The sequence below is a fragment of the Varanus komodoensis genome, unplaced genomic scaffold (genome assembly GCF_004798865.1).
Source record: "Varanus komodoensis strain SLA01 unplaced genomic scaffold, ASM479886v1 scaffold1, whole genome shotgun sequence".
NCBI classification, from domain to species: domain Eukaryota; kingdom Metazoa; phylum Chordata; class Lepidosauria; order Squamata; family Varanidae; genus Varanus; species Varanus komodoensis.
Genome location: NW_025335268.1, coordinates 88,826,794 through 88,839,562, shown reverse-complemented (window position 1 = coordinate 88,839,562; position 12,769 = coordinate 88,826,794). Strand labels below are relative to the sequence as shown.

Genomic DNA, 12,769 nt, shown 5'->3' with positions numbered 1-12,769 from the left:
TATGTGAGTAAAGCAAAAGCTTTCAGTAAAGAAGGGAGAAAATATGTTTGGTTCCTGTTTTAATACAAAGTGACCTAATTTGCATTCCCTGGTCTAATATGTGAATAAGAATGCAATTGGTTTTCACACTTCTCTAAATTTTATACTATAGTTCTCCCATCAAAATATGTTTAAATTATGTACATTAGGGAACATTGCATACAAAATGGCATAAATTAGGGGAATTTGTGAACAAAAATGCATTCATTAGGAGAAATTGACTGCAAAAGCAATCGGTGTGTTAGGAAAAATGGCATTAAAACACTTAGATTAGTAGAAATGCATACAATAATGTATTTATTAAGATAAATACATACAAAAAAGCATTTGAATTTTTGTGCTGACATTTGACCAAACCGTGGCCAACTCTTGGGAAAATAGATCAGAATGAAGTTGTACTTCAAAGAGTATTAAAGTCTGAAAAGAGAAAAAATAGATTGGGCCTTCCCTAACATATAAGTACTTGTAGTGAGACTCAGTTTCCTTTAGCACACTTTTGCTAGTAGATTGTTCATACACTGTTATGCTAAATAAATTATTGCTTTCCTAAAATTGTAAACTGGTGTGTATGGTCCATGTCTATTATGACTGAAATCCAAAAGAAACCTGTGGTAGTTGTGATTAGCCCAAGGTAGATGCTGCAGTGTTACAATTAGGGATGTACAGTCTATGTAAAACCATTTCGACTGTGCTTCACAGATTGTCAGGAAGTTTTGTTCATCATTTGCACAATGACATTATAAGATTTTATGCAAAGTTGTTCTTGCACACTGGGGAAAGTTTTCACTTGCAACTGTGCAAATCCCCTCAAAATATGCAAATCTCATCCATGAGCATTTTCACACTTTAGCCTATGGGGAAAGTTTGCATTTTTATATTTTTCCCACTTTACCTCTGACATTGCTGTGTAAAATTACACAGTTGCAATCCATGCAACTGAGGAAAAGCCAGTCTGGTACAAAATCCATGAATCGGGTTTATAGAAATCTAAATGCATTTCAAGCCACTGCAGATTTCTCCAACACTCTCTTGCAATCTGGTTGCAATCAAAAGATTAAAGATTATCAGGTTCTGAAAAGTTATTTCTAGTATCTTTCTAAACTGCCTAAACAGTCCTTTATCATAAGGCAGGTATGAACAACTAGGAATGGCTTGTTATGCTATGTGCAGAATGAAACACACTGGTTACTGTTAAAGAAAGAATAAATGGACTACTACTCTGACATAGAAAGGGGATTTTTATGTCTCCCTAGTGTACATGAAATATTCAGAACCTATTCACCAGCAGAAAGCAACATACACATACAGACTCTCTCTCACACTTACATTGCCAGATCAAGAACAGAGATAAGAGATTTCAGTCAGATTTGACTCCCTGTAAATCACCTGGCTCTCAACACACCACCCCTCGCCTTTGGAGTTTGGAGAACTGAGTTGATTTAATCCAATTAAAGATGGAATGTTTGATAAAGAAAGTGATCTTTTTCCTTTCTTCACGCCCTTTCTCTGCTTCATCTCCCCTCTCCTCTTTAGCACCCTTTCCTGTTACACTCACCATCTGTCAGGGTTTGGAAGCACATTTTCCCACTGAATTTCCCATAGCCAGCCACAGTCCGGGCCCGCACCTGTACCACATACACCATCCCTGGTCTCAGCCCATCAATTCGTGCTGTGTTGGTCTGGCTCTTGGCCATGGAGGAGTTGTACTCATTGTGGTCCTTCAGGGAATGATAAATAAAAGAAAAGGTATTCATAAAAGGGAAGAAAGCAAGATATTTCCAAGAACTACTTTGGTGATGACATCATCAAAGTTACAGTGGTAATAAAAAGCAACATGAAATTTCTTCCTTGCATTTCCCCTCAAAATGGCCAAGAAGCATGCAAACAATGACCATTTGTAGGCTTCCCATCTAGCCTGGTCTATGGGACACACTGGGATGATGATACATTTTTAAATCACCTAATTAGTACTGCAAGGGTTCTGCAATCTGAGGCAAGGACTGATTGAGTTGGGGATGGATGGATAGCCATAGTGTCCCCATTACTTTTTTATGTGCACATTCTTTGTTTCAGTAACAATTATATCATCAAATCATGAAAAGGCAGATACTCCTGTTGTTGTTGGGTCCCATTAAAATAGCTAATGGAGCACTCCCACAAAATCTAGAGTAAATTCCAGCTTCTTAAGAAGAGTAGCAAGGAAAGTTATTGGGAGAACAGTGGTAAAGTGTAGTGCTGCATAACTGGATATTAAAGGTAAATAAATAAGTAGATATTCTGTGCTGGTAGTCCACAGTGTATGTGGGAAGTACACAGCATTTATAAAATAATAATTCAAAAAGTAATAAACCTAAGTCAAGAATTCATTAAATAGTGCAAACCTACAAGGGAAAAGGTACATCACAGATTACTGATTCTGTTACCAAGGACAGCCAATAAGTGCCCGCTACAGTTGTGCAACTACATTTCCGCTGATGCTGTGCATATCGTCTCTTGCGGGGAGCACAAGCAAGAGCCTAATCAGTGTTCAGTAAGTGTGATACCCTTGCAGCAGAAGTGGAACATGAATGCAAATGTGCATGCCGTGTATAACAAGTGAGCAATAAGTATCTGGTTATTGTGCAGAAATCTGATTATTTGTGAATCGTTTTGATTCTTGAGCAGGATGCCAAAGCATGCAGCCCTCAGACATGACCTCAACCAGAATGCCAATTGTTCATGCAAGAAGCAGAGATATCAATGGAAACTTTGGGGTTTCCCCTGCAAGTGTTAACAGTAGTGGTAGGAAAGGAAACCCTTCCCTTACTAGTGTTAGCAATGAGGAAAGCCCTTCCCTTATCTTCAGCATCTCCTGTGTAAGGAAGTATGTGCATATGTTTGTGCATGTGTGTACATGCCTATGTGGGGGGATGTGAGTATGTGTGTTTGTTTATACAAGTGCACATGCCTGAACATGCACATGTTTGGTCCCTGACACCCTGAGAGACATCCAGCGAGGCCTGCAGGTCTGAATAGGTTGTGCACTCCTTTTCTAGAGGAAGTAGTTCAGCAGTCAGTCCCTAATTGTTTTAGCTAGCTAACCAGCTCTCCTAAATGCACAGCAAGTGAGGAACTGTATTTGCACATGCCTATTTTCCCATTGGATATGTGATTAATATTAATTGGCAACTTCCAGTCACCACAGATCTGGCATACGCACTAACACCATAACTATACTTTTTAAGCTATGCAATGTGCACCTTCAGCTGTGAGTCAACAGGTTTAAGTTGATGACCAGATTTACATAGATGCATGAAAGTTTGTTATGCACAACAAGTGTCCTTGCTTGAAATCTCAGAGGTTCTCTTTTTAAATTCAGCCACCTTTTGCAACTGAATTTCAGTATCAGAACTCAAATACTGATTGGGGAGCCTCAAATCTTATATTACTTTATGTCTAAATCCTAATGACAAATGCCCTATTCCTTTTTTGAAAATGTTAACATGACCCATGTTTTAAAATACAATTCCAGATAAATAATGAGTTATACAACTGGTCTGCATATCAGGCAAATCTGTCGATAGTCTCAGTGACAATAAAGCCTGAATAAATAAGGCAACTCTATCCAATCCAGTTCTGGACCTGGAAATTGCCACAAACCAAGGGTGGGCAATGTGGCCTTTCAGATATTCTGGACTACAGTTGCCATCACCCCTCAACACTAGCTGTGCTACTGAGAGGTGCAATGTCCATCCTTCTTGTAAACCATTTTCCAGTGCCAGATATTCTCTTGACAGGTAGAAATAAAAAGCAGTGCTTTGCCCTTGGCTACTGTGGTCCTGGGTACCATGAATCAGAGACTCTCTGATGTCTACAACCTGTCTGTTTGACCGTGAATTATTCTATTAAACCTCTATGGCTCTCCAAAATATTCTGTTTGTATGGCCATTTATAATCCAACATTTTGTGCCACGTGTTGGCAGAAATACCCACACACTTGTTCTATGTCCCCTTTTCACCTGAACTCTATTGCACTTCCTTCTGAATAGTGAAAGATCGAAGCAGGAAGGTCAGATGCAGACGCTACGGTACAGAGAGGCACAATGCTGCTGCCACCTCTTGTCTGCTTAGGTAGATTGTAGCCACGAGCAATCACAAACGCGGCTGGCAGATCTGCAATTGCCACAGGCTTCCTCACAATCTGGCATTTGATATCATTCACTTTCCTCCAGGGACTCATGAGTGGAACTATTTCTAACTCCAATCTAAGAAATCTGTGTTGGGTTCTTTCTCTCCAATTCTGACAAAGCAATAAAATGGGACTTATCTTTGGGATAGCAGGAGCTTAAGAGATAGCTTTAGGAGGATAATACCGGCACAGGGGAGTGGCATAGGCTAGATGAAGCACTCGCTGTACATCACCATGGCTTGTTCAGTGTGGAGATTGCCACTCTTAGTCAGCAGAAACAATCATTCAAGACATGAAGAAATGACACAAGTATACACAGCAGGCAAGGAGGAACCAATGGGGAGTCCCTGGCTTCAGTTAACTAGCATCTCAAAGATTTTTCTACAGCAGAATTACCAACTGGCTTACTGAAGCCTGGGAGCGGAATTCCCACTTTGTGCTGTTTTATGGCTCAGGCAAACAGCAGGTAACATGGATGAAATTACACGGGCCACATCTGGAGGGAGTATGGGTGAGCTTAATGCCAAAGTGGGAGTGTATCAGTTGGATACAGGAAGGTTCCTAGCAAGCTATGAAAGAATGTCCCAAGGGAAATGTATCCCACGGGATCTTCAAGGCTAGGTAGTACACAGCCTGGAAGGAGATTGCTTGCTGGAGAGAGTTTTAAGTTTGGAAAAATGGGCCTTCACACTGACAGTTCCCAGTAAGGAAAGATTTCATAGCAGGATGAACCCGGAAGATCTTACAGACTGGAATGTGGAGAGTGTAATTCCTCTAAAATCAGGGTAAGGGTCAATATGAACAACAAATAATCCCACCTTACTCAGCTCAGGGGTGCCCTACAAGCCCAAATGATACAGATTTTTCAAAAGAAAGAGGCTGCCGTAAATCTCAGTTATCTCAGGGTGTCTCCCCATTGACTTCAACAAGGCTTTGGATCAGGCCAATAGTGAACATTCCATGATATGGGAAAAAATAGCAGGTAGCTTCAGACATACACCCCTTTCCCACTCATTAATGGCCCAGCCCAATTCCCTTCCCTCAAATACGTTCAAGCTTACGGTGGCTGGTCTTGAGCCCATAGTGCTGCTAATCTCGGGGATGCAGATCCGGCTCACCTTCTCATAGTAACGGATCTCATAGTCCAGAATGATGCCATTGGGCTGTTCCGGCTGGGGCCACGACAATGTGATGCTCCTCATGGTAGCACTTACCTGGTGCATGATAGGGACTGTGGAGGGAGCTACGGAGAAGGGAATGAAGAGGAAGTAGAAGGAAAGTGAAAATTAACTTAGAGGAAGGAGAATAAGCACATTCTAACATGGTGATAGAAATAAACACCAGGGTGGGGGCAGGCAGAGGAGGGGGCAGTAATGCTAAAGGGGGAGGACACATTATCTTACATATTTAAAAAGTTCAATATAATACTATAGAGTATTTCAATATGCAAACTTTCTGTACCTGAACAAGCAGTTTACAGGATTCTATGTCAACATAAAAAGTATGGTAAACAGTAGGCCAGGGATCCAGAAGCACTTTTAGCCCCAAAGCCAAATTCCATTTTGGAGAAGCTCTCAAATGTCTTTTGAAAAATACTGGTTTAGTAACGTCTCAGTCTTTCTCTTCTTTGGCCTCCCTTGGCTCCTCAGCTGACATTCCTATCCAGGCCTCCTTCTACACCAAGAATACACAGCATAATTATGGGCACTGGTCTGAATGCTGAGAATAGGCAACATTGTGTCCACTGTAGTGCTCATTCAGAAGATTAATGTAGTTGGACAGCCTGCAGAAGGGCTAAAGGACTCCTTCTGTACCCTCTTTGAATACTGTTATAGGTAGGGTTAGGGACCTCAGTCAAGTCCTGAGGTCAGAGTCTAAGTGTGGAAGGGACAAACTGCTCAGAGTCTCAGCATGGAAGGGACAAACACAGCTGCTTTGAACCCTCCATCATGGACCTCTCAGGGGTGACAAGGCAGTTCCAGAGAGGAATTATAAATGTGTTTGGCTGACGATGGTTACACTACTCCCCATGACAGAGTTCCCAACTGTGCAGAGCACTGTAACTGCATTCAGCCATCTCTGAAACACTTTTTCAGATCTTTCCTATCAACATGGGGATGTTGAGCAGGAGCAGACAAGACTAACAGATCTGTCCCCACCTCCTTTCCAGATTTACACCTGGACAGGACTTCTGTGTAGCTTCTGTTTGTTTGGATAGAGTTTTTTATTTATTTATTTATTTATTTATTAAAACATTTCTATGTTCCCTATGACCTCTGACAAACTTTATATGGTAGGGGATTTCTTGAAGAGAAGCTGAAGAATTTTATGATATATACAACAGTTATGATATTTAATTGTCATTTTAACAGTTAATAACAGTTGTTTTGTGTTGTGTGTTTTAAACATCTAGTGAGCCTATGGCCACTAGAGTTTGTCTGGGAGGTCATAGACTAATTCATATTCCCATATTCAAGGTCAGGGACAGAGCACTCTGATCTTCCTTCTCTACTCATAGTTTGTGCAGAAAGAACCATGCTGGGTGCCACTGTGAAGTTGGAAAATTGGCACTGGTGAGGGACTAAAAATGACAGGAAGGTGGGGAGACCATCGGGATATCAGGCATCCTAAAGGTGTGCTCATCTCCTTCCCGCTGCATCCAGAGCGTCTCAGGGCAGATGGCTGAAAATGGCTTTCTACCAAAGAGAGAGAATAGAAGGAATGGGAGGCAGTGACTGGTTTCGCTCTTCCTCCTGCTCTGCCTGGGATACTTTTAACCAGGGCTTACAAGAATCAGATAGGGTTACACCGTTAATATTTTCCCCATTGATTTATGTCATTATATTCTACTGATTTTTTTCTTTACTGTCACAAACAAATTTAAGATGTGCTTTTTTCATGTATAAATGTATGATTCATAATATGTTGTTATTGATTGTTTTAATATGTTGTGAGATGCCTTGAGAGAAGTTACCATGAAAGATGGCTTATAAATACAGATAATGAAGGAATAAAAGAACAAACTAATGAACAAATGTCTGGTTGTCATCTCTTCATATCTCAGGTTGTGCAGGTCATTCTCTGGGAAGCAGCTCCCTTTAGCCATAATATCCATCCCAGGGTCAGAAAATCTAATCTCAGACTATCAAGCATTTCACCACCATCTCCATTTAGCCAGGCTGCCTACAATGAATGTAGGGTTTCTTTTTCCCCCCTGTAAAACTGCCCTCCCCTTTGGCACAGTGATAAAGTTTCCTCACATTTAATTGCTGTTTGAAGAACATTATAGCAGCAAGAGGAATGGAATGGGAACAGTCTGTAAATAATATAGTTTTAATATTTAAAAGGCTAGTTATTTTTAATTAGAATTTAAAATTCCTGGGGACTCTTTATCAACAGAAAGCTATACAGACCCATCTGCAGATGAATAAGCACTTTCAGGAGATGGTTTTCCACTCCCCTTGAAGCCAGTGCAATCCATTATGCATCAGTTCATTGTCCTGATCTGCATGGAAAGGGGTACAGGGAAGACCAACCTCTGATGCCCCCATCACACTCCCCCTTTGAAGATTGCAAGCAACTCTTTGGGTAGCATCAAATTATTCATGGGGTTCATTTTTCACAGAGAAACAGGCAAAGGTTCATGCTGAACAGCCAGTGCTCCCCCAGAAAAAGGAGCAGAAAGACCTGTGCCAGGTTTCACCCAGCAGATTGCCCCATTCAATGCATCTGTTGCCAAGAGGTGAGTCACTTTGAAACAGACAGTCCACACACACAATCTGGCCCCTCTCCAGCAAAAGGAAGGGGAGGATCGTGATGTGCCTATTGCCTCCCTTAGCGAGGCCACGGGAACCACTTGGAAGGAGGTAACGTGCAGCCCAGTGAGCGGCCCAATCCCTCTCTGCCCTTGGCAAAGCACTTGTCAAAAGAGAACCACACCATGGAGGACTGCAGAGCCCTCCGCGGTGAATGTTTTGCAAAAAGAACAGGGGTGGTGGTGCTGTTTTCGATGCAAGTGTTAAAGAGGGTGATTTTTGTTTTTTAAGCACAACCATTGTTTTGAAGACCACAGTGGTGACACCACTGTTTCATTCTAGTGTTCAACCAGCCCAGAAGCCATGAGAATGGAATTTCTCCGTGCACTATATCTGCTGGAAAGGACTGTATGTCACACTAAGCCAGGCTCCTGGGGAATCACTGACGTCACTTTGGGATCTGCCTCCAGCATTTATTTTTGAAACCTCTGTTGGGGATGGGAGTCTACACAGAAACAAGGCAATATCATGTGTGCTTCATTAAACAAGTTAATTTCCTGTCTGGTGCTCCAGAGACATCAAAGCATCTCATTTTAAAGCCCACTGAAGCATGTGCTGAAGGCTCTGCAGGGACTAATCCTCAGAGTCTTCTAACTGCTCTCCTCCATGCATGTATTTGGAACTCACTGGCCCTTAGGCCCCTGCTGTGCACTGGTGCCAGCCTCTTAATTTAATGGTGCACAGAACCATGTTGCTTATGGGTAGCCAATCTACTTTCTACCAGTACATAAATGGATCTTGTGAACAGGTGACAATCGTACTGAAAAATTTAACCCATCTGAATGTGCTTATGGAACAGTAATCTTACATGCATCTCTAAGATTCACAATCATCCTCCTTGAGCATGAGAAGGAGACATTGGTTGCAGGTGTCTGAAAAGGATGTCAAATACCATCCTGTTTTAACGTTCCTCTTCGGGAAGAGTTGTATGCCTCTCCCATCCCTACCCCATTTTTGATCTTTCCTTTGCCGCTACCAATTGCTGAACATACAAAGGAATGTATGTTCCTTTCTTGAAACATAAAGGGGCAAACACCGAAGACCAGTATAGTATTAAATATACTGAAACTTGGTGGTGAGCAAAGAATTAGGTATGTATCTGTGCATTCCATTTGCCATTCCTTTTAACATATTCATCCATGTTAATGCACAATTAAGGTTACCAACACCTTTTCCCCACACAAATTCATCTTTCAAGGCTATGTCAGGTAAGTACAACATGGTCATCTCCATGCTCACAATAGCTTTATCAGTCCAGATGGGTGATGATTTTGTTTCTGATCCGTTCTGATAAGAATTTACTCAAATTTGCAAATTTGTAATTGGGATTGAAATAACATTTTTAAAAGAAAAGTTAAATATAGGAGATAATAAAACTGACAGATTCATCTATAGTACTCTTTGTAACTAACCACACAAATTAATCATCTCAGTGAATGGGCAGTATAGAAATCAAATAAATCCTAATTAAATAAAATGCAAGTTTAGCCACATGCTTTAGCACAGGTGATTTAACACAGGATGCATCAGTCAGCTATACTACAGGAAGGAGGGGGCTCTAGGGTATCAGGCAGAGAAGTGGTGGGTAAGAGGTGGGGTCCTTTCTGTTATTTTGTACCCAACAACCTTGCTTTAGCTGGGTCAGGCTCCAAGACCAACATTGAGCCTGGTGAGTAACAACGGTGGAAAGGTCTTTGGAGAAGGGTTCAGCAAGCTGCCCCACTAGTTTTCACCTTGAAATGAGTGATGTAGTTGAACTTTGAAAGTACCTGGTTTGGAAACCACCAATTTGACAGGAAAGTCAAAGGCAGAAGAAGAAAAGGAAGACCAAATAAGAGTTGGGTTGACTTCATAAAGGAGGCCGCAGCCTTGACTTTAGAACCGCTAAGCAGGAATGTCATGGATAGGGCATTTTGGAGGATTTTCATCCATAGGTCACCACAAGTCAGAGATGACTTGACAGCACAAAACAGCAACTACTGCCAAATATCAGATTTGTATCTAGCACTGAAACTTCTGGGTGTGGGGGAGCTTTTGTCCTCACAAGCATCATCATTACATGAAGAAAATACAAATTAAGGGAATACTACTGGAGAATGCAGGTGACATATTTTCATACCCTTTATATAATTTGGGTTGGCAAAGCTGGTTTGGCTAAGTTCTAGGACTCAACAGCTTCTTTGTCTTAAATTTCTGGAGCTTCCAGGGCCCAGCCACAGCTATTTGCAGCCTCAAAAATCCTCCTTAACAATACAGCTAGGGTTTAGCATGGATGCTCTTGCATGTGTATGCTTTATTAGTAGTAAAGATGGGGACAAACTTCATTTATTTCTAGTTTCTAACCAACCTAATTCACATTTCCCAAATTACTTTGCACTTCCCAACCTAATATGCAGACCAGAATACAATTATCCTTCAGATTTCACACCTCCAAATTTTCCTATTCACAATTATGTATAACTGCATACATATAAATGCATACATTAGAAGAAATTGCACACAAAATGTATACTTTGGGAGAAATACCTACAAAATGCATACATATTTTCATGTTGACATTCCCCCACTCCCCCCAAAAAAACTTAACTGAAGTGAAAATGGGATGGAAAGAACTAATGCTTTAAAAGGTTTTAATGTCATGGAAACTGAAACACAAATCCATTCATGTCTATTGATTAGTATTCCATACTTGGACAAAATGTAGATGGAATTTTAAGGGAATGTGGTTCACAGCAACCAACATTATGACTCAGTTTAGAAATTCATGCTGTTAGCTTGATTCTGAATCAAGCTGAGGGGAATATGCCCATCAGTGCAACCTGAAGATTGGCATGATACATTTTGTTTTTCCCCTGCTGCCCTAAAAAAAAAAGAAAGAAAGAATGACATCAGAAACATTCCTTTCTTATGATCAGTTTCTCTGTGCTGTTTTTTGATGTTAAAACTTAATTCCTGGTATACTGAAAAACTATGTTTTATACATTGCCTCATACTGGAGATAACTAGAGGCAGTATGTATCCAAAATCCTGGAATGTTTTTCTCCCCTAATGACTTAGCTTTTCTGTTATGAGTGTTATTTTATCATTAGGTTTTTTAAAGCTATTTTATTATTAAAGGCTGCCTTGAGCATACGGAGAAATGCTTTTAAAAAGCATCCATAAAGGAAGTAACAGGTTTTACAGTAAATACAGGAAAAATTGCCTGTGATATGCACATTCATACCACCATAATTTCTGTTCATGGATTTTGGAAATAATTGCAATAGTTACTTAAGGAGAGGCAACACTGTGTAAAGTGGGGAATGTACACAGACCACAGGAAACACCAACTCTTTCAAACATCCATCGGCTCGCTGAAAATTGAGCTCTGATCTCCCTGGTCTAAGAATCCATCTAGATGTAGTATTAGCAAAACATCATGGGGGTCTTTGACAGTGTGCACGCGTTTGTTAAAATTCATAGAGGGCCTTGGGGAGATGGGTGGATATCATATCAAGCTTAACATTTCTCTTCATGCCATTTTCCCAATTCGTGCATACCTGTACATATTTCGCTGTGGTGCACAAATAGCAGCTTTGGAGAACTGGCATTGATGAAAGAGTTAAACCACAGTCCCACTGAGAAGTGGGGAGTGATGATGCTGATCGGTCCATTGGAATCAGTAAAGCTGTGGAAGCCTCAGTGCTACTGTCTACCTGAACATGGATTTGCCACCATCTTAGCTGTATTAAACAGGCAGAAACATTTGTGTTTACTTTTTGTATTTTATTGGTTGAAAGCCACTTTAAGGGTATCTGTGGCAGAAAAACTACCTACAGAATCCCTCCATCTACACCTGAAAATATTTTCATACATTGTATGATTGTAAGTTTGGAAGGATGAAACCAAGGATGCAACCAAGGAAGGTGGATTTGGTTTTCCAGATCTTGCTTTAGAGCATCAAGCCTATTTGTTGACTTGTACTAATTTTTGGTCTATGCCACTTAGAATAGATTCTCCACCTTGATCACTTCTGGACTGTTCTTGTCTGGATTCTCTTTCCAAATAGATGGCCTTAGGTTCTCAACATATTAAAACGGATAGGGTTCCTCCCACAGTGACCATTGCTAGAGGTTAGGGTGGGATGGGCTGTTTTGGAATCCATCTCTCTAGCATCTGCATACTTCCTCTTTTGCTCAGCCTGGCCCTGCAAAGTGAGCTGAACAAAGAAAGTTCACTAATGCTCATGGAATCCTGGCTGCACAACTGGCAACCTTCTCTATCATGCCAAGAATGGTGGCGGCAGGTGTAAAAGAGGGTCAGTGTGAGTGGGCATGCCAGGTGCCATTTCCAGCTATAAATCTTCATCCCCACCTGCTGCTGCTGGCAGCAGTGGCAGGTATGGAAGAGGGATGTGGCCACTGGGTGAGCCAAGTACCATTCCTGGCAATGGACCTTCTTCACCACCCATCACTGTCAGCATTACATATGGAAGAGGGACACTGCCGGGGGAGCACCAGGCACCATTCCCAGCAAACTACACTTCCTGTCCACTGTTGTTGCTGCTGCCGGTAGGTGTGGAAGAGGGGGGCTGCTTGCACCATGTGTGGGGCTCTGTTCCTGGCAAGCACCCCATGAATGCTGGGCACACTCACCAGGAATGCAGACGCAGGTCCACTACAAAGTGGACTGGAGTCCAGGAATCTGAACAGAGGAAATCCCACCCATAATTGGATTCCTTGCTCATCCCTGCTAGAGATGGCTGGTG

At 41.5% G+C, this 12,769-nt stretch overlaps 1 protein-coding gene across 1 annotated transcript in view; it reads right to left on the bottom strand.

The window, feature by feature from the left end:
• EPHB1 (EPH receptor B1) overlaps positions 1 to 12,769 on the bottom strand; it is a 470,470-nt gene that overhangs the window by 46,421 nt on the left and 411,280 nt on the right. Inside the window, exons 6-7 of the mRNA XM_044434348.1 lie at positions 5,269 to 5,450; positions 1,595 to 1,757 (exon numbers count right to left, since the gene is read on the bottom strand). Coding sequence (XP_044290283.1) covers positions 1,595 to 1,757; positions 5,269 to 5,450 — 345 coding nt within the window. The remainder of the gene's footprint in view (positions 1 to 1,594; positions 1,758 to 5,268; positions 5,451 to 12,769) is intronic.